Source organism: Hypanus sabinus, chromosome 22 (assembly GCF_030144855.1).
Source record: "Hypanus sabinus isolate sHypSab1 chromosome 22, sHypSab1.hap1, whole genome shotgun sequence".
NCBI classification, from domain to species: domain Eukaryota; kingdom Metazoa; phylum Chordata; class Chondrichthyes; order Myliobatiformes; family Dasyatidae; genus Hypanus; species Hypanus sabinus.
Genome location: NC_082727.1, coordinates 45,590,001 through 45,616,844, shown reverse-complemented (window position 1 = coordinate 45,616,844; position 26,844 = coordinate 45,590,001). Strand labels below are relative to the sequence as shown.

Sequence of the window (26,844 nt, the reverse complement as noted above, 5' to 3'; positions counted from 1 at the left end):
CTCTGTTGGGATGAAGGATGTTGACCCAAAATTTCAACAATTCTTTTCTTTCCACAGATAACGCTCAACCAGCTGAATTCCTCCAGCAGTTTTTTTTTCTCCCCCAATATCTGTGTCTCTTCATCAGCACCTCCTGAGGAATAACTGAGGTATTCAATAAATGCTGGTCTTTCCGGTGTTTACATCCTGAAAAACGTTAAGGAAAAAAATATATAAGTGGCTTCTCTGGCTTTGTGAAAACATTGTCATTTTGATGGCCTAGAATCACCTCAGAGGAAATTCGGCTCCTCTGACATAGTAAGGATGTCAAATGTTACAGGAATAAGGCTGAAGAATAGGGTTGAGAGGGAACAATAAATGAGTCATGATCAAATGGTGGAGCCGACTCTAAGAGCCATATGACTTTATTCTGCTCCTATGTTTTATCGTTTAATGTATGTTATAATCAGAGGTCCTATTGTGCCAATCAGCATTGGAACATTGTTTAAGTACTTTGCTTTAACTCTCAGCGTATTGTTGCTTTTCTTCTGCTTGTTTAGCGATATGCATGTTTGAATCAGCTTCAGTTCAGCACCAACAAGCATAAGTATCTTTTTTTACATCAAGGGCCAGACTGGGATTCTGAATGAGCTCAGACCCAATTTGAATAGATCGGGAGTCACAGACTCCTTAAGATATTGTTGCCCATACCTTCTTGATTGTTAAATTATTCTTGGTCAGTAGGAGCTGTATTGAACTTCTAGCAGTTATGTTGGTAATTGAGGGTATTGTATTTATGCTGTATTATATACTGGCACAGGTTCAGTAATCCATTTATTTCAACACAGAGGAAATATTCTAACTGCGAGAGGTAAGTTTTGAATTGAGTCAATAATAAAAGTATTCAAGTGTTTCACAGTGTTTGTATTTTATTTATATTTGTCCTTCTATAATTCCTAATTGTTGATTGTTTTAATAATCTTTAGTAGTTTTAAATGGCTGCAAATGTCGAAGTATTATCATTATTATTTATTATCAAAGTATGTATGTAGTATATAACTCTGAGATTCATCTTCCCCATAAATTCCAGATGCATGTCTTAACTGACTGTCCAAGCACTTCTGTTGTTGGGGTCCTCACCTTGGACGGGGAAGTCTTCCTCTACACTTGTTTTACCAGTCAGCAGTTAGCGTCGGAATTAGTTTGACTCCACAGGTAAATGTGGATCGGAGACCAATAAGTGACATGGCTGGCTGCTTACTGCAGTGGGCTGGATCACACCCCACATGCCAAATATTTTGTGCCATTAAGTTAAGGCTTACTCATTAATGACAAATGTTACTTTATGTTCACTTACACCCACATATAGGCTTTGTTCTTTGCTGCAGAGAAATGTACTCTTGACTGCTGTAAAATCAGAGAATTAATTAAATGTTGCATTGTGACAAGGACACATAGTATCTTTTTCTCAGAATTGCTTGACATTTCTCTTCACACCAGATTCGTACTCCTGCAGGTACACAGTTGTTTTATTCATGTGGGGCATTCATTTTCAAGGGACAATTTCCTTTCGTAATAGCTGGGAAATTATCATTCCGATTCGAGAGGTGGAAAGCGCTTTGTGATGGAAGGAACAGTTCAGCTATTCAGCACCTTTCCAGCCTGTTAGCATTTAACACCATCATCCGCTCAAAACTAATCCGAAAACCAAGACCTGGGCCTCAATAACACCTTGTGCAATCGGATCCTGGATTTCCTCGCTTGTTGACCCCAGCCAGCTCAGAGTGGCAACAACATCTCCTCCACAATCTCCATCAGCACAGAAGCACCACAGGAATATGTACTTAGCCCCCCTGCTCTACTCACAATACACCAATGACTGTGTGGCTAAGTACAACTCCAACACCATATACAAGTTTGCTGTTAACACCACTCTTGTGGGCTGTATTAAAGGTGGTGATGAATCAGCATACAGGAGGGAGATTGAAAATTTGGCTGAGTGGTGTAATAACAACAACATCTCAGTCAATGTTAATAAGACCTAGGAACTGATCGTAGACTTCAAGAGAGAGAAACCATAGGTCCATAAGCCAGTAATCATCGGAGGATCAGAGGTGGAGAGGGTCAGTAATGTTAAATTCCTGGATGCCACTATTTCAGAGGATGTGTCCTGAACCCATCATGTAAATATAATTGTGAAGAAAGCACGACAGCACCTCTACTTCCTGCGGAGTCTGCGGAGATTCAGCAAATCACTGGAAACCTTGGCAAACAAGATGTTTAGAGGAAAGTGTGCTGACTGGCTGAATCACAGCCTAGTATGGAAACACCAATGCCTTTGAACAGAAAATCCTACAAAAGGCAATAGATTCGGCCCAGTACATCACAGGTCAAACCCTCCCAACCATTGAGCACGTCTACATGAAACAGTGCCATAGAAAAGCAGCATCAAAGACCCTCACCACCCAGGCCAAGCTGCCATCAGATGGGAGGTACAGGTGTCTCAGGACTTGCACCAGCAGGTTCAAGACCAGTTACTAACCTCAACCATCAGGCTCTTAAACAAAAGGGGATGGCTGCACTCATTTAATGACTCATTTAAGAACTCTGGTATATTGTCATTTCATGCTCATTATTTATTTCTGTTTATTTATATCTGCATTTGCAGAGTTTGTTTATAGTTACTATTCTATAAATTTCTTAAGTATGCCCATAGGAAAAGGAATCCCAGGGTTGTATGTGGTGACACATATGTACTCTGATAATAAATTTTACTTTAACTTTGAACTTTGAGAATGTTGCAGGTCACCCTAGACAACAAACAGTTTCCATTTTACCAATATCTGTAAGTTAATTTTGTTCATAAGTCAGAAAGTAAACAAAAATCACTCAGAATAGTAACCATACCTCCACAGTATTATAATGAATAGCATCAAGAGATTGATAAGAAAGAACAGTTACCTAAAGTGAAGAGAGAAAAGAAATTTGTTCTGCCATTCATATTATGTACTGTACTGTGCAAAAGTCTTGGGCTCATAGCTAAGGTGCCTAAGACTTTTGCACAGCACTGTAGTAATTTTATGTATTGCACTATACTGTTGTTGCTGCAAAAAAAAAACAAATTCATGATATATGTGAGTGATGATAAACCTGATTCTGATATGGGTCTGTATTGTGGACTGAGAGTGGGAAGGGAGCAGGGAGAGGGGGATCATGGTTGGGAAAAGGGGAATGGAGAAGGGAGGGATTGGGAAGCATGAGAGAGACATTTTTTAATGATCAATAAACCAATTGTTTGGACTCAAATGAACTTGCTTGGTGTCTCAGGGCTGGGTGTGTTTACACTAGCACTACCCCCCCCCCCACCAATCCGGCACTCCCCTGCTATCTGTCCCACACTCCTCTTGCAGCGCCCCACTCTTGCAATTCGCAACGTCATTTGCTCCCGCCAGATTTACAAACTTGCTCTTTGCTCTACATTGACAAGAAGAGTACTGTGTAAAAGTCTTAGGCATGCTAGCTACATGTATGTGCTTGAAACTTTGACACAGTACTGTATGCCAGTCTCTTAAATTTAGTAATATTGTGGGTGCCTGCTGGTATTCATCAGTGTCCATTGGTCTGACATTCATTCTTGGAACTGGCCTGTCCTGCTATTATCTTAAAGCCAAACTAATCAGCTCTTTGCTGCTGCTGATGGGCTGGAAAGACAAACAGCCTTGGAAATGCACATCTTAAATGAACAATCTCCCATGGCATGAATATGGCTCATTTCTTTTTGTAGTTTACTGCTAATTCTTTCATTCTACACCTTCTATTACCTGATGACAGGAAAATTATACATAACCTGTATTTATTATCTGAAATATACTTCTTTCATGGTAATGCAATGTTTTACCTGTCAGTATATCCTGGATCATTTACATCCCACTGATATACTTAAACATTTCCCACACTGTAATCCATTTATTCTGAACATATGCCATAGTACACAAGGTTAAGCACTCAAGAAAGATAATCTTATAATTAGAAAAGGTCATGATGTAATTGAATGAACTTCAGCTGAATCCATAATTCACCTCATCAGACTAAGAAAATCAAATGCTTCCATTTAGTCCATGCCCAGTTACAGGTGAAACCATTGTGACAATAACAGAATAGAAAGATTTCTCAGTGACTCCCTGTAAGCTGTGTGCATACATCTACTGATGCTTCTGGACACATCATCACTGATGCTTCTGGACACATCATCACTGATGTTCCTGGAATCATTGGGTGTTTCAGGTCTTTCAAATTCATACACCTCCTCCAGGTGACCCAGCCGGGGTAGATCAGACCCCAGCTTGTGTCAAGATGGCCAGCTACACATGACTCTATGGCTCCCCTCTCTTGAGCTACAGCCATCTTGAGGCCCTCTCTGCCGCATCGGTGGTACTGCGGATGGCTTTCCGCTTCCCTTCTCCCTCGATGCCCAAATTGCTGAGGGCTCTGGCTAAGGAACGGGCTGCGAATCCCCTACATCCAACCTCCACTGGGAGACACCTCGCTCTCCATCCAGCCTGTTGGCAGTTGTTGACCAGTCCTGTGTACTTGGAGAGCTTCCTTTCAAAGGCCTCTTCCAAGTGATCTTCCCATGGGACTGTCAGCTCCAGCAGCACCACTTGCTTGGTAGACTCAGACACAAGGACAATGTCTGGTCATGGGGTGGTGGCTGCGATATGGTCAGGGAACCTCAGCTGCCATTCGAGGTCCACCAACAGCTGCCAGTCTCTTGCAGAGGTCAGGAAACCTGCCGATGTTCTTTTGGCGGGTATTGGCTGCTCCCCAGCTCTGACAAAGGCAATGGTCTGCTTGGAGGGTCGGGACCGTTTCCCCCACTCAACTCCTGCACTGATGGCTTCAGCGATGGTCTTCAGGACCTGATCATACCTCCATCGGTACCGTCCCTCTCCAAGTGCCCTTGTGAAGCCGCTGAGGATGTGCTCCAGGGCTCCTTGCTTGGAACACAGTGGGCACACAGATGATTCTGCTTTGCCCCATGTGTGCAGGTTTGATGGGCTTGGAAGCACATCGTACACTGCCTGGATGAGAAATTGGATGCGGTGTGGCTTGGCTTTCCAAAGCTCAGCCCAGGTCACTTTACTCTCCAGCGCATTCTCCCATGTTGTCCAAGCTCCCTGTGGCTTTATTCTCCTCCACTGCTGCTCTCACCTCCTCCTGAACTAGGCGGCACCTTTCCTTCCCTCTGATGGTGTCCATTTGGGGAGTTGGAAAGGATCCGAGCCCAGCTCTGCCTCGTGTGACCACTCACACCGACCTCCTGTGACGCAGCCTTTCCTCTGCTCTCCTCTGCCCTCCACTTCCTGCCAGTCCTCACTTGCATCCCTGCTCCAGCCACCTTCGGATCACCTCAGTTCCTGATGCACCATCAATAACTCACTCTGAGACGTAAGGCGAGATATCGGCTTTTATTGACTGGAAGAAGGAACCAGAAGTGAGTGACCATCATACTACGTCCTGGAGACTGAGGCCGAGCATAGGCCTCAGATCACCTTTATACAGGGGCCTGTGGGAGGAGCCACAGGAGCAGTCAGCAGGGGGCGTGTCCAGACAGGCACACGTAGTTCACCACATTCACCCCCCCCTTTGTTTAAAAGAGTCCCCATGTGGCAAAGTTTCTTACAAGTCAAGTCTATCAGGTGGTCGAATCTGTCGCTGCGATCTACGTAGCACCGGCTGTGATTGCACAAATGCCGGTGACATTGGTGATTGCACAGGAGATGGAGGTTGTGCTTGTTCCAGCCCACTAGGCGCCAGTGATCCCTCACGCATGTGTGAGGCGCCTGGTATAAATGCGTACAAGACGCCCAGAATATAAGTGTTGTGAGGAGTCTGTGTAGGGCCTGGTGAGCACGGTGTCACCTCAGGTGCAGGGTTCATAGTTACCGGAGAGTCTTCAGGGTAGTGGTCTGCTGCACCTGCGGGTGCCAGGTCGTGGATGGAGACCGTGTCCTCCCGCCCATCAGGTAAGACCACTTAGGCATACTGGGGGTTCGCATGTAGAAGGTGAAACCTCTCGACCAGCGGGGAGTATTTATTGCTCCTCACATGTTTCCGGAGCAGCACTGGCCCCGGGGACGTCAGCCAAACTGGTAGGGTGGTCCCAGTGACAGACTTCCTGGGAAAAGAGAATAGGCGTTCGTGAGGGGTGGCATTAGTGGACGTACATAACAGAGAGCGGATATAGTGGAGTGCCTCAGGGAGGACCTCCTGCCATCGAGAGACCGGCAACCCTTTTGACTTAAGGGCTAAAAGTGTGGCCTTCCACACTGTGGCATTCTCCCTCTCCACCTGTCCATTACCCCGGGGATTATAACTCATGGTCCGACTAGTAGCAATGCCCCTAGCTAGGAGGTACTGGCGCAGCTCGTCACTCATAAAGGAGGACCCTCTATCACTGTGGATATAGCAGGGATACCCGAACAGAGTGAAGAGCTGGCACAGGGCTTTTATGACAGACGTGGCAGTGGTGTCGGGGCAGGGGATGGCAAAGGGGAACCGTGAGTACTCGTCGATAACATAGAGAAAATAGACATTGCGATCAGTGGAGGGAAGGGGGCCCTTAAAGTCAACACTCAGTCACTCAAAAGGGTGGGTGGCCTTGACAAGTTGCGCCGTGTCAGGACGGTAGAAGTGCGGTTTGCACTCAGCGCAAATTTGGCAGTCCCTGGTCATCGTCCTGATGTCCTCCAGGGAGTATGGCAGGTTCCGAGCTTTCACAAAATGGTAAAATCGGGTGACCCCCGGATGGCAAAGTTGTGCATGAAGGGTGTACAGCTGGTCGAGCTGTGTGCTAGCACATGTTCCCTGGGATAGGGCATCAGGGGGCTCATTGAGTCTGCCAGGCCGGTACAGGATATCATAGTTGTCGGTGGAGAGTTCTATTCTCCACCGCAAAATCTTATCATTTTTGATTTTGCCCCGCTGTTGGTTGCTGAACAGGAACACAACTGAGCGCTGGTTGGTCAGCAAGGTGAACCTTTTGCCAGCGAGATAGTGCCTCCAGTGCCTAACAGCCTCCACTATGGCCTGGGCTTCTTTCTCCACCGCGGAGTGCCGAATTTCAGAGCCTTGGAGGGTGCGAGAAAAGAATGCTACTGGCCTGCCTTCCTGATTGAGGGTAGCAGCTAGAGTGAAATCGGAGGCATCACACTCCACTTGGAAGGGAATGGTCTCGTCCACGGCATGCATCGTAGCTTTGGCAATGTCCTCTTTAATGCAGCTGAAGGCCGCGCGGGCCTCAGCAGAGAGGGGAAACGTGGTAGACTTGACCAGGGGCCGTGCCTTGTCTGCATAATGGGGGACCCATTGGGCGTAATAGGAAAAAAAACCCAGGCACCGTCTGAGGGCTTTGAGAGTGGTGGGAAGAGGGAGTTCTAACAGGGGGCGCATACGGTCGGGATCCGGGCCAATAACCCCGTTTTCCACAACATACTCAAGGATAGCAAGGCGGGTGGTTCCGAACACACACTTGTCCCTGTTCTAAGTAAGGTTCAGAGCTGCGGCCACTTGGAGAAATCGTTGGAGGTTGGCGTCGTGATCTGGCCAGTCGTGACCACAGATGGTGATGTTATCCAGATAGCGAAATGTGGCCTTCAGTTGGCAATGGTCCACTATCCGGTCCATTTCCCTCTGGAAGACAGAGACACCATTCGTGACACCGAATGGGACGCGCAGGAAGTGATAGAGCCTGCCGCCCGCATCAAAGGTGGTGTAGGGGCGGTCCGCTGGGCGGATGGGGAGCTGGTAATAAGCGGATTTCAGATCTATTGTCGAGTACACCTTGTACTGAGCTATCTGGTTGACCATATCCACGATGCGGGGTAGGGGGTACGCGTCAAGCTGCGTGAACCTATTGATGGTTTGACTATAGTCCACCACCATCCTATTTTCCTGCCCAGTCCGAACAACAACCACCTGGGCCGTCCAAGGGCTTGAGCTTGGCTCAATGATCCCCTCCCTGAGCAGCCGCTGCACCTCTGACTGAATGAAGGCCCTGTCCCCCGCGCTGTACCTCCTGCTTTTAGTTGCCACGGGCTTACAGTCAGGGGTCAGGTTGGCGAACAGCAATGGGGGAGGGACCTTGAGGGTGGAGAGACTGCAAGTGGTGTTGGTTGCGCATCTGTAGGCATGGTGCTGGATGGGACGTGTGGGCCCGTGTGTGTGTGTGGTCAGTAGTGATGAAGTCCCAGAAAACTGAAGATTCCAGACAGTGAGTGGTGGGAGGTGCCCGTCATATACCATAGTCACACTTTCAAGATGGCTCTGGAAGTCCAGCCCCAATAGCACTGGTGCGCACAGTTTAGGCATGACCAGTCGCGCAAAGTTCCGATATTCTGCGCCTTGAACCACCAATGTCGCTACACAGCCTGCCTGGATGTCTGCGGAATGCGACCCAGAAGCCAAATTGATCCTCCGACTTACCGGCCGTGTTGCCAGTCTGCAGCGTTGCACTGTGTCCGGGTGAATAAAACTCTCAGTGCTGCCCGTGTCAAACAGGCATCTAGTCCTGTGCCCCTCCACCAGGATGTCCATCATGGACCTTGCAAGCTGGTGTGGGGCGCTTTGGTCAAGAGTTACAGTGGCCAGAGTTGAATCGCCATCTTGGCGCCCGGTAAGCATCAGAGGGTTGGGGGCGGGGCATGCTGACGCCGACAAAGATGGCCGCCCACATCCGGGCATGCAAGATGGCGGCCCCCACGTCTCACCCGCAGCGCTGCACTCCGCTCGTAATTTAGACTTACAGACCTTGGCGAAATGGCCCCGTTTTCCGCAGCTAGAGCAGGTTGCTTCTCGCGCTGGACAGCGTTGTCGGGAGTGCTTTTTGAGTCCACAGAAATAACAAAGCACGGGCTTCTGATGGACCGCAGCCGTGGTCAGGTTCGGGCAGCTCGTGGAATCGTGACTGGCAGCGGCATTGGCGAATTCGCTCCCGGGAGCCGCTGGTGGCGGGGTCTGAGGTGTCCATGGAACCGGTGGGGAATTGCATGACTGGACAGCGTCAGCATTGTGCAGAGCAGCTTCCAGAGCTTTGGCCGTCTCGATCGCCGAGTGTAAGGTCAGATCGGTGTTTTCCAGCAGCCGCTGGCGCATGTACACTGACCTCAGTCCCGTCACAAAGGCATCTCGCACCAGCAGCTCCGCATGCTGTTCTGCCGTGAGCGTCTTGCAGTCACAAGTTCGGACGAGCGTCTGTAGTGCTCGGAGAAACTCGGCGCTCGATTCTCCAGGCCGCTGTTGCCGGGTAGCTAAACGATGTCTTGCGTAGACGGTGTTCACCGGCCGCAGGTACTGTCTTTTGAGGGCGTCCAGTGCCCCATCGTAGGTCGGCAGATCCCGGATAATGGAGTAAACTTTGGGGGTGACCCTCGAGAGGAGTATTCTGTGCATAACGGCGGGTTCAGTTGCATGAACCTCCTCCAAGTACGATTGGAAGCATGCAAGCCAGTGTTCAAAAGCGAGAGCTGCTTCAGGGTCTTGAGGGTCCAAATCCAACCTTTCCGGACGTAAAACGGTTTCCATGTTTTAAAACTTCCAGTCAATAAAATTGATGCACCATCAATAACTCACACTGAGACGTAAGGCGAGGTATCGGCTTTTATTGACTGGAAGAAGGAACCAGAATGAGTGACCATCATACTACGTCCTGGAGACTGAGGCCGAGCATAGGCCTCAGATCGCCTTTATACAGGGGCCTGTGGGAGGAGCCACAGGAGCAGTCAGCAGGGGGCGTGTCCAGACAGGCACACGTAGTTCACCACAGTTCCTGTACTGTACCACTTCTCTGGCTCTTGTAACTTTGAATTCCTCCTCCAGGGATTTGAAGGGCAGTTGCAGTTTGTTGTGGTGCCCATAGAGGGCGATGCTGCTCAGGCTCCTTGGCAGCCCCAGCCATCCCCTGAGGGGCTTACTGACCCTCCTCTCTAAGGTTTCGACTGTCGAGATTGGAACTGCATAGACGAGGAGGGGCCTCAGGATCCTGGGAAGGATGCCATGCTGATACACCCAGGCTTTGAACTTCCCAGGTAGGCCAGACTTCTCCACAGCTTTCAGCCAGCCATCCAGCTTGGTGCAGGTCACCTGAATGGATGCCATGTCCTTTAGAAAGCTGTCAAAAACCTTACCTAAGCTCTTGACTGGCTTTGCTGTGATGGCTGGGATGGCTGAACCTGCAATGCTGAACTTGCCTTTCCTCAGCACCATTGATTTTGATTTGGCTGGTTTGAAACGCATGCGGACCCACTCCCCCAGCTTTTCGAACCCCTGCAGAATCCACCAGCAGTCTGGGACTGATTCTGTAGTGACTATGAGTCACTCTGACAACTGCACTGACACTTGACCAGCCCAAGCTCATAACTATCATGCAAGTTCCAGACTCTTCAATTACTTACTCCAATCTCCCCATCTGACAGACCACGCTCTGACAGGTAACTGTAAGCTTTGCTCCCACCGATCTGGCAACAAACACTCACTGACCACCCTCAAATAGTCAGGTCTTTCTTCACCCTCCAATTGCAGCTTGATTGCAGCTGAGGCAGCGTATTAGCAGTGTTCTTTCCTTGAATAAAGCCAATTTGTTAACAACAGACATGTGATATCTTGGTCTCTGTTGTTTTTCCAAGTAGAAGGCCTATGGCTAGACCTTTCATTGGTGTAACACACAGTGACTGTTTAACACTCCATACTCATGACTAAGGAAATTCCATTTATTCCTTGTTGTCTAAATTCCAAATATAATTTGGGTCAAAAGAAAGCAACTCACTTAAGACTTTGTACCAGAAAGAGAAAAAACCAAGGGGAAAAAATTATAAAGGCCGACATAAGGTCATCAATTAATTTATTTGGTGCCATTGATATGATTAAAATAATACTTAAAGGACTGAATTATAAAATTGTCAGATACAAGGAGCAAAACTTCTGTTTATCTGACAGAAGAGCTGCAGGAAGCTTTGGAAATTATATGTCTTTTGCTCTTCCAATGGATTAATTCAGAGAACTTCACCTTTTTTTATTGTAAAGCTTTACTGCTACCAAACGAAAGACACTCAGATACTTCACAAATGCATTTTGAGTTACAAGAACCTCTGTTTAAAGTTGTATGCTTGAACTTCTGGGGAGGTAAGTGAGGTAAACCTGAAAGTTTTTGTTATGATGTTCAAACAAGTTTGATTATTAGAAATGATTTTTGTCTTGTCACAAAATGCATTCCCGTTTACTGCTAAGACATATTCTGACTGTCATTCAAAGCTAAAACCCACAAAGAAGGGGGAGAGAGTAATGTGCCATCTTTTGATTTTCTTTTAAAGGTGGAAATGAAAATGTAGACGAAAGTAGAGAGAGAAGAGAAGTCTCCAGCTCGGGAACGGAGAGTTCTCTCTGTCTGGGTTTTTGCCCTCTGGAATACAGCAGCACACAATGTCAAAGAAGAGTGCTGGCAGTCGAGCTAAGGGAGACAAGCCTGATGCCTTAGCTACTTTGCAAGCTGCCAATGAAGAGCTCAGGGCCAAACTGACTGACATTCAAATCGAGCTTCAACAAGAAAAGAGTAAGGTGTGCACTATTCTATTTCTAATAAATAACAATAATTTTGTACAGTAACTAAGCATCAGCACATAAATGTTGTAAATTCTCCCAATGTAAATTGGCAATGAAAAGTAACGTATATGAATAAAAATTATTTGCTATGCACTGGAAATTGTAATGGATATACTTGAAGTTGCAATACATCTCTAAAGTGTGAAAGTGTTTCCATTTTTGTAGTTCATGAGTACGTGAATTGCAGGTTTTGCATTGTAAATTATTGTTATAGCTAAGAGGGACTCATAAAAAAGATGATAGAATATAATTTATGAAATTTCAGGTGTTTAAGGTCTAAATGGGCTCAATCTCTTTTTTGGATCCTAAATTTAAAACATTCCTTATTCAGCAAGCCAGAAAAGTAGCCATGTAAATATTTTTTTAAATTTCTACTGGCAGACACATGAATACATATAGGTCAGATAAAAAGTTAATGTTTTGTGTCCAGATCTCTTCATCAGAACTGGGAAGGATAGAAATGAAGTTAGATTCCAGTGGCAGAGAAGGTAGGAGGAAATGGTTACACCAAAGGGAATATCTCAACTAGTATGAGACCAAATGACTTAAAGTGACAAATTGCTCCTGAATGATACTTGGCTATGAAATTCTGAATATTTTTGGTCTCCTAAGAAGGATTGAGAAGTGATCTCAATGAAACATACAAAATTCATACAGAGCTTTATATTCCCATATTCCACAACATGATTTATCTTGTCTCCGTAAGGGATCTATGTTAACTTATACTAATATTTTCATTTTTAAACATGTAAAGAATATATTACAGACCATATCTATATTCCAGAATATATTATCCTCATGTTCTATATTCCCTTTCCTTGTCATTACCCTGGTTCCTTTTCTAGAATCTGAAATTTTCTGGAACTATTCCTTGTATTTCAATTACATCATTGCCTTTGATCTAATACTATTTTTAATTCCTTTTGTCGGAAAAAAATGGACACCATTTTCTGTTTTCTTAAAATATTGTGTGTACTATTTTGTGTTTTAAAATTACAATCTGTGTGTTTATTCTTCAAGTGTTAGATGTCGCTACCTTACTGTCATCTTTTAACATGGTTTCCCAGTCTACTTTAGCCAACCCGTGCTTTGTATCTTCATAGTCTATTAAATTTAAGACCCTAGTTCTATATTGAACTAAATCACTTTCGATTATTATAACAAGCTTATCTCCTTTCACTAAAGGCCTTCCTATCACAACTGGATTATTAATTAACCCTTTCTCATTGTACAAGAGTAACTAAGCAGCTAGTTCCCTTGTTGGTTCCTCAACATCTCTTATATAATCCATGAATTAGTCCTTTATTATTACTGCTAATTTGATTTGCCCAGTTTGCATGTTGATTAAAGTCTCTCATGATTATTTTATTATCCTTGTAACAAAGGGCTCTAAATTTTAATTTACATCTTCTATTATTTAGGGGCCTGTAGAAACTCCCACCAATGTTCCTGAACCACTGAATCTGATTATACTTGATTTTCTAAGCTATGAACCTTACTCTGCATGTAGCCCATTATTTATAATCAGTGATACCTTCTCTCCTTTTCCAGATTACCTACCTTCTCTAAAATTCAAGTATTCTGGAATATTTAGTTGTCAGCCTTAGTCATCTTGCATCCATGTAATATTTTTTTTTATCATAGCCATTTATTTCTAACTTTTCCATCAATTTTCATACCTTATTAAGAAAGCTTTGTGTATTCTGGTATAGATTCTTCAAGATTGCCTTTTTACTGCTTTTCTTTGCACTGATTCTAACTAGAGGTGAACTGACCTGATGTAACATATCCTGGTTTACACAGCCAGAAAAGAGCCGAAAAACCTTAAACTGATCCTCCTTGATGTTTGCTTTGTAGATTTAATAAAGAATATTGGCATGTAAGTGTTAACTCAACAAATGCAGAGTTTTAGTGCATGATTTTTGTGAACCCCTGGGTAGTGTTGTAAGTACCAAGCAAGGTGACACTGAACATCGCCTTGCTTTGAAGGGGTAAATCCTTGGCCTGCTTGGAGGAGCAAGTGCCAAAGGCCTGGACATTTGGTGATCAGCTCATCCTTTTGCTGAACTGTTTCAGGCCATTAACCCGCTCTGCACTTGACCATCATCCCATTTCCATAACATTGGCTGCATCAGGTTAGCACCTATACCTGTGAGAAAATCTGTGCCAACATTCCATGCCATAATCAAGCATTGACCACACCATTGGGACCACATTCGGTACCACGTGGCTCACTCTGACTGCAGCTGCAAGAGCTGCTTCTGTGCATGAAATGAGATGAGAGATAGTTTGATTTAATGAGGCCAAATCCCATGCAACAAAGGATGAAAATCTCAGAGGGAGCTGCAGAGGTCCTATTGATTAGATGATACACTGCTGTTGGAGCTCCTGACCCAGTTAGTGTCGTGGTTACTTGAAATGACCAGGAGACACAGACAATTCTTTGAGAAGTTTAAACCTTTATGTGCAAACAAAGGCTGAGGCAATCAATGAACGACACCGAAAGCCCACCGAGCTCTGGTGTACAGCATTCTTTATAGTAATTTTTATCTCAGTTACATTTCGGTTTCATCAGCATACCCAATCAATTTTTAGTTGCATATCATCTATACATTAACTAATCAATCACTCTTGCCTAGCTCTCGATGCGCCACCATTATTTCTCTCCTGTTCGCATTGGGGCCCCATTCCTGGCCAAGGTTATTTTTTCAGACAACCTCCCTCACATTACAATTCCTGCTCGTACCATCCTGTCCGCCACCATTATCTCTTACTAAACAAAGGCTGAGTATAATACATGGAGTACTTTTCAGCTAATTAGTGCTGCTAGCTAAACAGGTGTTCTGTAATTGCCACAGTATGCAGCTAAGAGAGTACAAGGTATCTAGTTAAAACAATACATAGCAAAATGTGTCTAGTAAAATAGTACAGAGTAATATTCAGTACCTAGAAGTGACTACACAGTGATTACATAGTATAGTAAATAGCTAGTACATAGTGATTATATTTCAGTTATATATAGTGATTATATCAGGTATATTTCTCTATGTTAGTTTACTGTTAAACTGCAGTGATATTGTCCAGCTTCCCAAGTGAAAATACTGTAATGGTGTTTTCACAGGTCTCCATCAAAAATACAAAAATTATTTAAAGCACTGCTTCTGGATCCTCACTAAGGCCAAGCAAGTAGAACATATCACTCCAGTTCTCAGATTGCTACACTGGCTTCCTGCCCATCAGAGGATTGACTTTAAAATATTACCTTTGGTCTATAAAATTTTTGGTGTGGTCTAGGGCTAAAATACATCTCTGATCTTTTCCTGCATTAAGAACCTTCCTGAACTCTCAGGTCATCTGGGTGGGTCTGCTAACTGTCCCCAGGGTCATAACTAAAAATGGAGAAGCAGCTTCTAGTTACTATGCTCCACATATCTGGAGTAACCTTCCAGAGGATCTGAAGTCTGCCCCACCTTTAAGCTCTTTTAAGTGGAGGCTTAAAACCTTTCTGTTTGCTGTAGCTTTTAAATGTTGGTACGTGGCCAAGGTGGTTAAGACGTACGTCTAGTTATCTGAAGGTCGCTAGTTCGAGCCTTGGCTCAGGCTACGTGTGTGTCCTTGAGCAAGGCACTTAACCACACATTGCTCTGTGATGACACTGGTGCCAAGCTGTATGGGTCCTCGTGCCCTTTCCTTGGACAACATCGGTGGTGTGGAGAGGGGGAGACTTGCAGCTTGGGTAACTGCTGGTCTTCCATAAAAATAAAACCTTGCCCAGGCTTGCAGCCTGGAAACTTTCCAAGGTGCAAATCCATGGTCTATCGAGACTAATGGAGGCCTACACACTGCAGCTTTTAATCTCCTGCACTAGAATTTCTATTCATCATATCTATTTTTGTGTTATTTTATTGTCTTATATATTGTCTGAAATTTGATGTTTGATTTTTATACCTTGTTCTATGTAAAGCACTTTGAACTGCCTTGAGTTTGTAAAGTGCTATGCAAATAAACTTGTTTGCTTGCTCTCAAATACAAGGCGTAGAGAGCCAGTTGTCTAGAGTGTTGTTAGTGGAGGCTGTCAGGTATCTTGTCATAACTCTGAAAACTTTCCCAGGTGGGATATGTCCTCTCCTTATTAGGAGTCAATAATTCAGTACAGGCATGGATAACTTCCTGTAGATTTTGATGTAGAGGGATTTCAGGCACTGCAACAATCTGCTGGAAAAACTCAACAGGTCAAGCAGATGGATGCTGCTTTCTTATTGCAGTGCTTCTCGTGGGAGTGCTTTATCTGTGATGGACTAAGCTGTATGTACTACTGTTTGTAGCCTTTTCCATTCTTGGGCATTTGTATTTCCATACCGGGCCATGATGAAACCAGGCATGATACTCGCCATTGTGCATCTACTGTTTGTCAAGGTTTTATATGACCTGCTGAATCTTCTCAAACTTCTAAGAAAGTAGAGGCACTGCCATGCCTTCTTTGCAGTCGCATTTACATGCTGATCCCAGGACATATCTGCTGAAACAATAATGACAAGTAATTGGCTTTCTTCACCTCCAATCCCCTATTGAGGTCTGGCTCATGAAACTCTAGTTTATTCCTCCAGTAGTCAATAATCAACTCTTTTAGTTTTGCTGACGTTGAGTGAGAGTTTGTTGCTATGGCACCATTCAACCAGATTTTCAATCTCCCTCCAATAATTTGTCACCACCATCGAAAACAGTGGACTGGAAGACCTTAACCATTGGACCATAAGACAGAGGAGCAGAGTTATGCTATCCGGTCTATCACGTCTTCTCCACTATGCCATTAGTAATGCCTTGTAGTCTTGCACAGCTGACTCATCAGTTTTATCCCAAATTCTGTTTTTTGAAGACATTATAGCTCAATGTCTTTACTAATTTCCTCAATATGATGGGCTACAGAGTTATTACGCAGAGGAATTGTTGTTAAATACAGCTATCCATTTTGAGAACAGTGGTGAGCACTTCTGATACAGCAGTCATTATTAATCTTTCACTAATTGTATGAGATTTTCCACACTTTGCTATAATTTTGGGAATATTATAATGAGACCAATTACTTGGCAAATGACTACTGTGCAACACTTTTTAAATGCTTCTTTCGTCTTCTGGAACTGGGTAATACCTTAAGTAGACTTCTCAGGGTGCCTTTTATGTAAGTGTTCCTGCAATCTTCATAGTTCATTGAATCATTCACTTCATTGGACAGTTTGCAAATAAACACAAGGGACATCGCTGATCTGACAGGAACAGAATAAAACCATACTCCTGTTATGTAACATTGTATTGACACACTTTAATTGGTTTCTGTTTATTAGCAGGATTAATATTCAAAGCTTAACCACCTGCAGATTCATGGAGGTCACGCTGTACGTATTTATCCATCATTAATGGGGCTAAATTCAAATAAAAAGTTAACACAAATTGGGAATGCCTATCAGATGTTGACGATAGCAGCAAATGTCCTAGATGGAATGTTGGTAGTGGCACGCAAAGGAATGGTGAGGTGAAGATGAAGATGATCACAACAGCAAAAGTTACTTTGACAAGGGTTCAGATAGAAATCTGAATGTTAGTTGTGATAGAGCTGGTGTTTGGCAAGCTACATTTATACTATTCCATTTAGCACAATTGACCAATCATGTAAGGTCTCATAATCCCTAAATCTGGTTCATAACCGCACATATGAAGCCAAGGTCACTTTGAACATCTCAAAAGGAATTCTCTGGCTGATTGGCTGTATTTCACTGTTTGGTTTCAGCCAACACTGTGTCATTGTGCAACCTGTTTACCGTAGATCTGTAGAGAAAGTTGAGAAGGTGTACTTCACTTACCAACTGTTAAATTGCATGAACTCATTCTGTGCCGCGAGTCAAGAGAAACTGATGGGCATTCTGGTTGCTAATTTATGCATTCCTAATAATGTCAGTTTAGTTGGTAAGGTTGGATGAGATTGCCAAGTCTCAGACGTGTTGTGACAATGATTGCTCACTGCTTACAGAATTACATCTGTTCTGTGTTCCAGTGCCTCATCCTTTTTTTTTGGAAGAACCTGCTCTATTAATGGTCGGTCAAGCCCCGTGCCTCAGGTTAGAGTGTCGCTTACCACCCCTCCCCACCAAGAATCTCGAACACCCCCCGACAACATCTCTTTCTCTTAATGCCAAGACTCTTCCACTATAGGCCTTTCAATATTCAATAGGTTTCAATGGGATCCCCAACCTTCTTCTAACCTCTAGAGAGTACAGGCCCAGATACACCAAAAACTTCTCATACACTGACCCTTTCATTCCTGGGATCATTGTTGTGAATCTCATCTGGAATTTCTCCAAGGGCAGCATATCCTTTCTTAGATAAGGGTCTGGAAACTGCTCACAATACTCCAAATATGGTCTGACCAATGCTTTATAAAGCCTCAGTGTTGGATTTTCTAATTTCTCTTTCTTTCTATTGTGGAAGTGGTAAACACAATTGTCCTTGAGAAACAAGGCTGTAATGATCATCACCTTGGTTCATATTTAACTAATCTGGCAAATATCAAATGCAACAATGTAGAAAGAGAACTACAAGTGAAATGCTGCTTTAGTCTAAGTTGGTGGAATGGCACCTCATTTTTCATCTGAGCACAATGCAGCCTTCTGGGCTCAATATTGATTTCTTGGTGTCTCACTTTTATTTTATTCTGGAAGTGACTATTATCGCTGCAAATCGTTTATCTGTGATATTTCCCAGTTTTCCTCTCTTCAGTAACAGCTTGATCTGTAAGACAGTCTGGCATTTTGTAACATTTTAAAAACTACCTTTGGGACCTTGGAGTGTTTTCAGAGAAGGAAGTTAGAACCAGAATTAGTGATAGTAGTTCTCTTGCAGTCATCCTGAGCGCCTTATAACTTCAACCTTTCACACTGACATTCTGTGCCGTTCCTGTCAAAGTGGGCTCCTCATAGTTCTGGCTGACTGCACTAGATGCTAGCCTTTTGTTCACACCATGACCTATTTTGTTGGGACAGGGAATCAAATCTTATGTGACATTTTCCACAGTGATCCATCCTTGCCTGGAACCATGGTAGTGAACATGATGGCTTGATATTGACCTCATTGTTTTCAAAGTAGTTGAGTTTTAATCGTAGAACATAAAATGCAAAACATTACAGTGGGGTGGCACAAGCCATTCAGCCACAATATTGTGCCAACCTTATGACCTGCTCTGAGATCAATCTAACCTTTCCCTCCACAGAGCCCTCCATCTTACTATCATCATGTTCCTATTTAAGAGTCTCTTAAATATTCCTAATGTACCTGCCTTCACCATCACCCCTGGCTGTGCAGTCCATGCACTCATTGCTCTCTGTTAAAATAACTTACCTTTGACATCTGTCCTATACGTTCCTCCAATTACGTTTAAATTATACCCCCTCATATTAGCCATTTCTTCCTGGGAAAAGAAGAGTCTGGCTATTCACTCAATCTATGCCTCTAATCTTACCTTGTACACCACTATCAAGTCAAATCCTCTCCTCCTTTGCTCCAAAGAGAAAAGCCCTAGGTCACTTAACCTATAAGATGTGTTCTCCAATCAAGGCAGCATCCTCGTAAATCTCCTCTGCACCCTCTCTAAAGCTCCACATCCTTCCTAAAATGAGGTGAACAGAACTGAACACAATTTCCAAGTGTGGTCTAGCCAGGATTTTATAGAGTTGCAACATTACCTCATTGCTCCTGAACTTAATCCCCAACTTATGAAAGCCAAATTACCATATGACTTCTGATAAGTTAATAAATATTATGTTGATAAACATGCGCAGCCATTTTGAGAGAAATTACAAGGGAGTGATATATTTGCACTAGTTTGATTCCCTCAGATCCCCTTTAGCATCTTTTACTTCTTTTCAGTTTGCTCTTTGTTGTTGTATAATTCTGTGCCTCAATTGAATGATTGTTCTTCAGTCAGGAGATTTTACACTTTGTCTTGGGTTCTTTGTTCATTTTATAATCAGTTACATAAGTTATCAATCAGTTCTCACTCATCATAATGTGTCTCCTATAGTTTTATTTTTACTCTGCATTCTTTATTTTTGTTGTTGAGGTGTTGACACACAAACAAGCTCAATCAGCCAGCTTATCTTGGCATGGTCCTCGACAGGAGAGACATACAGTAAGTTAAAAATGAACACCTTCAATGAGGTTAATAGGCATGAACTCAAAACAGCCATCTTTTTTTCCTACAAATTCAAATTTATCTAGTTACAGTCTTTCCTTCTGATTTACAAATGCTGCTGTCTCTGCTTTCTCTTTCAACTTATGCGGACCCAGTTTCCCTCTCAGGATCTATTTGAAATCAGAATCAGGTTTATTATCAATGACGTAAGTTATGAGATTGTTATTTTGTGGTGGCACTATAAATTATTAAAAATTACTATTAAAAACAAAAATAAAATAAATGAATAATTTGAAAGCGGAATACTGAGTCCAAGGGTTCATCAACCATTCAGCAGTCCAGTAGGGAAGGAGCTGTTGGAACCTCCATACCAGGTGGTTTTGTAAACAGTTAGAATGCTCTCCAGGATACATCTGTGGAAATTTCCTAATGTATTTGGTGAGAAACCAAATTTCATCAAACCGTTAATGCAGTGTGGTGCGCTGGTGGGCTGCCTTTGTGATTCAATGCCTCAGCTGAATATTGTTAGGCCTAGGATCGATCCTCTGAGATGCCGATGCTCTGGAACTGAACTGTTGCTTCTCACTAGGAGTTGCACATATTTGAAGTTCATCCACCTCTGCTATCTCAGGAGATACTTGCTCCCTCAGCAAAACTAACACCTCTCTTTGCAGAACTTGATGTCACAGGAGTTATATTAAAAGTATTCTTACTCTTTCTACACTCAGGTTGTTGGCAAGTGAGTTTGTGGCTATTTCTTTTTTTCCCAGTGATAACCATAATTTTTGTTAATCATAGAATCATAGAGCAATAAAGCAGAGAGACAAGCCCTTCACTCCACCAAGTCCATGCCAACCCTGGTGCCCATCCAGCTGTTCCAAACTTCCTGCATTCAGCCCATATCCCTTTAAGCCACGCCCCTCCATGTACCTATTCAAGTGCCTTCTAAATAACACTTTTGTATCTGCCTCAGCCACTTCTTCTAGCAGCTCATTCCATATACTCACCAGCCTCTGTGTGAATAAGTTGCCTCTCAAGTTCCCTTTCAAATCATTTCATCTCACCCTTAATCTATGCCCTTTACTTTTGAACTTTCCTACTTTGGGGAAAAGACTGTAATTATTTACCCTATCTTTGCCTCTCATGATAGTAACTACTTCTATAAAGTCACCCCTTATCCTCTTACATTCCAAAAAATAAAGACCCAACCTAGCCAACATCTCCTTTAATTTAAGCCCTCCAGTCCCGAACATCATTATAAATCATTTCTGCACTCTCGCCGGTTTAAGCACGGCTTTCCAATAACAGAATGATCAACTGTGTATACAGTACTCCAGACGTGACCTCACCAACAATTTATACAGTATAGCCCGTCATTTTTTTGCATAGAGGTCGGTGACTAGTGGTGTGCCTCAGGGATCTGTTCTGGGACCCTTACTCTTCGTGATTTTTATAAATGACCTGGATGAGGAAGTGGAGGGATGGGTTAGTAAATTTGCTGATGACACAAAAGTTGGAGGTGTTGTAGATAGTGTGGAGAGCTGTCAAAGGTTACATCGGTCCATTGATAGGATGCAAAACTGGGCTGAGAAGTGGCAGATGGCGTTCAACCCAAATAACTGTGAAGTGGTTCATTTTGGTAGATCAAATACAATGGCAGAATAAAGTATTAATGATAAGACTCTTGGCAGTGTGGAAGATCAGAGGGATCTTGGGGTCCGAGTCCATAGGACGCTCACAGCAGCTGCACAGATTGACTCTGTGGTTAAGATGGCATACGTGTATTAGCCTTTATCAACCATGGAATTGAATTTAGGAGCCAAGAGGTAATGTTGCAGCTATATAGGACCCTGGTTAGACCCCACTTGGAGTACTGTGCTCAGTTCTGGTCGCCTCACTACAGGAAGGATGTGAACGCCATAGAAAGGATGCAGAGGAGATTTACAAGGATATTGCCTGGATTGGGGAGCATGCCTTATGTGAATAGATTGAGTGAACTCTGCCTTTTCTCCTGGAGTGACGGAGGATAAGAGGTGACCTGATAGAGGTGTACAAGATGATAAGATGATAAGAGATTGATCTTGTGGATAGTCAGAGGCTTTTTCCCAGGGCTGAAATGGTTGCCACAAGAGGACACAGGACTTAAGTTGCTGGGGAGTAGGTACAGAGGAGATGTCAGGGGTAAGTTTTTTACTCAGAGAGTAGTGAGTACATGGAATGGGCTGCTGGCCATGGTGGTGGAGGCGGATACGATAGGGTCTTTTAAGAGACTTTTGGATAGGTACATGGATCTTAGAAAAATAGAGGGCTATAGGTAAGCCTAGTAATTTCTAAGCTAGGGACATGTTCGACTCAACTTTGTGGGCCGATGGGCCTGTATTGTGCTGTAGGTGTTTTATGTTTCTATGTAACTCCAATATACTTTTGCAATCCCTGAATTGAATTGAATTGACTTTATTTGTTACATCCTTCACATACATGAGGAGTAAAAATCTTTACATTACATCTCCGTCTAAATGTGCAATGTGCAATCACAGTAATTTATAATAAATAGAACGGTCAATGTAACATAGAAATACACTCAAATCAGCGTGAGTTAATCAGTCTGATGGCCTGGTGGAAGAAGCTGTCCTGAAGCCTGTTGGTCCTGGCTTTTGTGCTGCGGTACCATTTCCTGGATGGCAGCAGCTGGAATCAATTGTGGTTGGGGTGACTCAGGTCCCCAGTGATCCTTCAAGCTCTCTTTTCGCACCTGTCTTTGTAAATGTCCTGAATCATGGGAAGTTCACAACTGCAGATGCACTGGGCTGTCTGCATCAATCTCTACAGAGGTCTGCGATTGAGGGAAGTACAGTTCCCACACTAGGCAGTGATGCAGCCAGTCAGGATGCTCTCAATTGTGTCCCTGTAGAAAGTTCTTAGGATTTGGGTGCCCACAGCAAACTTCTTCAACCGTCTGAGGTGAAAGAGGCGCTGTTGTGCCTTTTTCACAACATAGTTGGTGTGTACAGACCACGAGGTCTTCAGTGATGTGGATGCCGAAGAACTTAAAGCTGTTTACCCTCTCAACCCCAGATCCTTTGACGTCAATAGGGGTTAGCCCATCTCCATTCCTCCTGTAATCCACAACGAGCTCCTTTGTTTTCGTGACATTGAGGGAGAGATTGTTTTCTTGACACCACTGTACCAGAGAGATGACTTCTTCCCTATAGGCCACCTCATATATACTCAATACCCTGACTTTTTACTGATAAAGACCGATGAACTAAGCCCTTTTTTTCTGGTGAAGGCCAGTGTACTAAACCACCCAATTTAACTGTGAACACCCAATTTAATCAACACTATGCACTAGTACTCCAAGGTCCTACTGTTCCATTACAGTGCTCTACCATTCAGTCCTATGCTGGTTTGATCTTCCAAAATACATCACCTTATACTTAACTGTATTGAAGTTCATTTGCTGCTCCTTAGTCCTTTCCATAGCTGAACAAGATTACCCTGTAATCTTCTTCACCATCAAAAACTCCCAATTTCTTGTCATCCACACGTCTTAATGTACGCTATTCAATCTTTATCAAAGATCACAGATCACAGATTAGGGAAACGCAATGCTAATTGACTTATAAAGAAATGGCAGCTACCATAATCATCATGATACATAATCTTCTAAGTCAAGTTTATTGCCCTTGCATGAGTAGGGCAAGATAAAGGTACAAGCAAAAAAAGCAGCAACATCACAGACAAAGATACAGACAACACACAGAATACAAATTATACATCACTTGTACAGGATGCTGAAGAAAGAGAGAAAAAAGATCTGTGCAAAAACAAGATCTTAATGCAAAATAAAGACAGTACATTAACAAAGGCTCGGGCTAATTGTGGTTTTGCTTTATTGTGCATTAATGCAAATACACCTTTATGACTGGTCTGTTAATATTTCAGGGGTCTCTTCCTGCCTCAGCTGTCAGTGGACCAACCACTAGCTCACAAATAGATCTTTGGGCTCATTCTTGAGGAGTTAATGTGTCACATTAGCTTTCCCTTATCTTTAGGCTAGCGAGAACTGCCTCATTAATTCTTGTTTAGATGAATCCAACAGATATGTGTATTTGCAAGGCACCTTTATAATTACCTCCTTTATCTCTCTGAATGTAAGAGAATCAAGAATTTTCCATTTTTTCCTGTGTTCTATCTGCAATAGAAATGCATATGAAGGAATGTGGCTGACTTGACATTGATAATCCAACCTATTTCTGTGAGATTCAGGTGCAAACTATTTATGAAGGTTTTCAAATTAAAGAGACTTTTAAGTTGAAATCACCGCTTATTTGTTCCTACTATTTCCTTTATAAAGCCATGTCCCTTACCCTAAATTATAGAAATTGATGCACTTGCAAAGAAGTTAATTAACTTCTCTCATGATTATCAGGCTAGTTAGCTTTAAACCTAACTCCAGCAGGTTAAGTGTAGCTAAAATTCTACAACTGGGATTATACTTGACTGAATGTGCTGCTTGGGGTAGACAGAGCTCAATATCTATTAGATATAGAATGATAGTGTGGGAAATCCCACTGTCAAGATAATGGTGGCAGTTTATAGATTATAATTATTATGAAATTGTTATTGTATTTTGCCCAGCTAGGTTTTAACTGAAAGTAATTTATACAAACTAATTTTCCTATTCATTTTTTGACAATAATACTACTCTTAAATGAACTATATACTTCTCATTTTTCTTGTTGAATGCTTTGATAGGTGGGTAGTGGCACTTCGTGTCGTGATGTAATAGCATCTTGCTCCAACCATTTCCCCATGAATGCTACAAAATGATTGCAGGGGCACAGCTGGTACTCTGATATGAATGAAATGTACAATCCCTGCTTGGTTTGATCCATCTAAGACTCTTTTCCCCACGTTTCATTGTTAGTCTCATGGAAATTAGAATGGGCTATAAAATCTGCCAGAAAAATGTTAATTACATCTTAAAACAAATAAAAATCAAAGTGTCTAATCCATGAACTCTCAGCAGTATTCATCTAAAAGATTTAATTGGCTACTCTTTCATCAGAGCAAAACAGAACCAAGGTTGCAATTAAAATATTAGTTTAATGATGCTCTTTGGCTCAGCAGTAGTAAATTTCTATCTGGGTGTTTCCTAGTCATGTTGTGTGATCACTCTGAATAGATACTGCACTGGCAGAAAATCCAGCCTCATTTAAAAAAATTGACATATATTTAAACATCCTTCTTTTAATGCGGTGACCAGAGCTACACATAATACTCCAACTATATTTAAGTAAGGAATTTGATTGTGCTACATTTGGAATATTAAATGTGGTTCTGCTCACCATGTCAAAATAAGGATTTGGAGGTGGTGCAAAGATGGCTCACCGGGATTAGTGAGTATTATCTCTAAAAAGGGGTCGCACAAACTTGGATTGTTTTCACTGGAGTGTCAAGCTGGGGAGGATATCTGACAGAAGTTTATAAAATTCCATGAGACGTATAAAGGGCAGATTGAGTCTTTATGCTGTGTTGAAATGTCAAATACTAGAGATTATCGGATTAAGGTGAGAGGGGAAAAGTTTAAAGGTGTGGAGGCTACCTCTATAAATATTTCTAAGACAAAGCTGGATAGATTTTTGTATAGTAAGGGCATTAAAGGTTATGGGGACAAGGCAGGTAGGTGGAGATGAGCCCGTGGCCAGATCAGCCATCATCTTATTGAATGTTCTTATATAAAGGTGATATGTGAGGCAGGTATTTTTTTAACAGCATTGTAGGTATCAAGCAAAGTGGTGAAAGCAAATACACTAATGATGTTTAAGATAGCCACATGAACATGCAGGGATTGGAATGAGATGGATCATCTTGATGTACCATCAATAACTCTCTGAGACGTGAGGCGAGATATTGGCTTTTATTGACTGGAAGAACGAACAAGCAGCAATTGACCACCATGCTACATCCTGGAGACTGAGGGCAGGGCTCGGGCTCCAATCGCCTTTATACCGGGGACCGAGGGAGGAGCCACAGGAGCAGTCAGCGGTGGGGGGGGGGGGGGGGGGCGTGTCCAGACACGTATATGTAGTTCACCACACATATACAGGCAGATGGGATTAGTGGTCAGTATAAACATCATGAACTGATGATCCAGGGCTGATAAGTTCTATGTTCTATGTAGACGGAGGAAAATCTCCCTCTTGACTGATGTTTTTTCCTGCCTCTCTTTTGACCATATGATTCACAGAATATCAAACCTAGCTCCCCTACCCAAATCCTTTTTGTTAAGCGACACAAGCGAAAGGTCATTCTGAAGGCAACCTTTCCTCAATACACTCCACGCAACAACACCTCAATCTTTCAATCATCAAGAGGATCTGGTCTGTTCCACTATTAATCCCAAGAATTTGTCTACTGCCATTATGCTATAATAGGCTGTATATCCTCCTTTTTTAGTCCTATGCAATCTCTGCAAATTATTTTTTCTCTATTATTTATAGCATTTCCTCTTTTAGACAGAGTTTACATAAGGCATCAGCTTTATCTTTATCTAAACTACTGGCAAATGGGACTAGCTCAGGTAAACACTTTGGCCAGATTTAAGCCAAAGGGCCCATTCCCATGCTGTACAATTGCATAACTCCACTCTTCAGATGGAAATTGTTTGCTTAGTTACTTGGTGTATATAGAATGCTGTGTACTCACGCCACCGTGTGAAAACTCCAATTGTATCAAATTGCTTAAGTCAGAAGTGTTTGGGAACTAGATGAGGTGAATGTGTCGCTGCAGTACAACTGATCTGCAAGCTCCCTTTGAAAAGCAAAATAATTTTTGCAGTAGGAGAAATTTTATAGTCAGATAAAAATGCGCAAAGGAACAGAACCCATGAATTGTGATTTGTAATCTTACTGAAGTCATCAGAACTGTAATACACTGTGCAGTCAATTCTTCCTCAGAGAAAGCCAAAAGAATAGTTTACTTAATAAGATTTGACTAAACCATTAATGGCGACAATACGTTTA

The 26,844-nt window shown here is 42.9% G+C and overlaps 1 protein-coding gene across 10 annotated transcripts in view; it reads left to right on the top strand.

Annotated features, from left to right (window-relative positions):
* Nucleotides 1–26,844, top strand: part of jakmip3 (Janus kinase and microtubule interacting protein 3) — a 361,481-nt gene that overhangs the window by 89,030 nt on the left and 245,607 nt on the right. For 9 of the 10 annotated variants that reach the window (XR_009507472.1, XM_059947651.1, XM_059947652.1 and 6 more), the window contains exon 2: nucleotides 11,346–11,589. Coding sequence is in view for 8 of the 10 variants with exons in the window: in XM_059947651.1 (XP_059803634.1) it covers nucleotides 11,455–11,589 (135 nt within the window). In the remaining 2 variants the exon portion in view is untranslated. Of the gene's footprint in view, nucleotides 1–11,345; nucleotides 11,590–26,844 lie in introns of those variants that run through there. The other variant, XM_059947657.1, reaches the window with a different exon arrangement.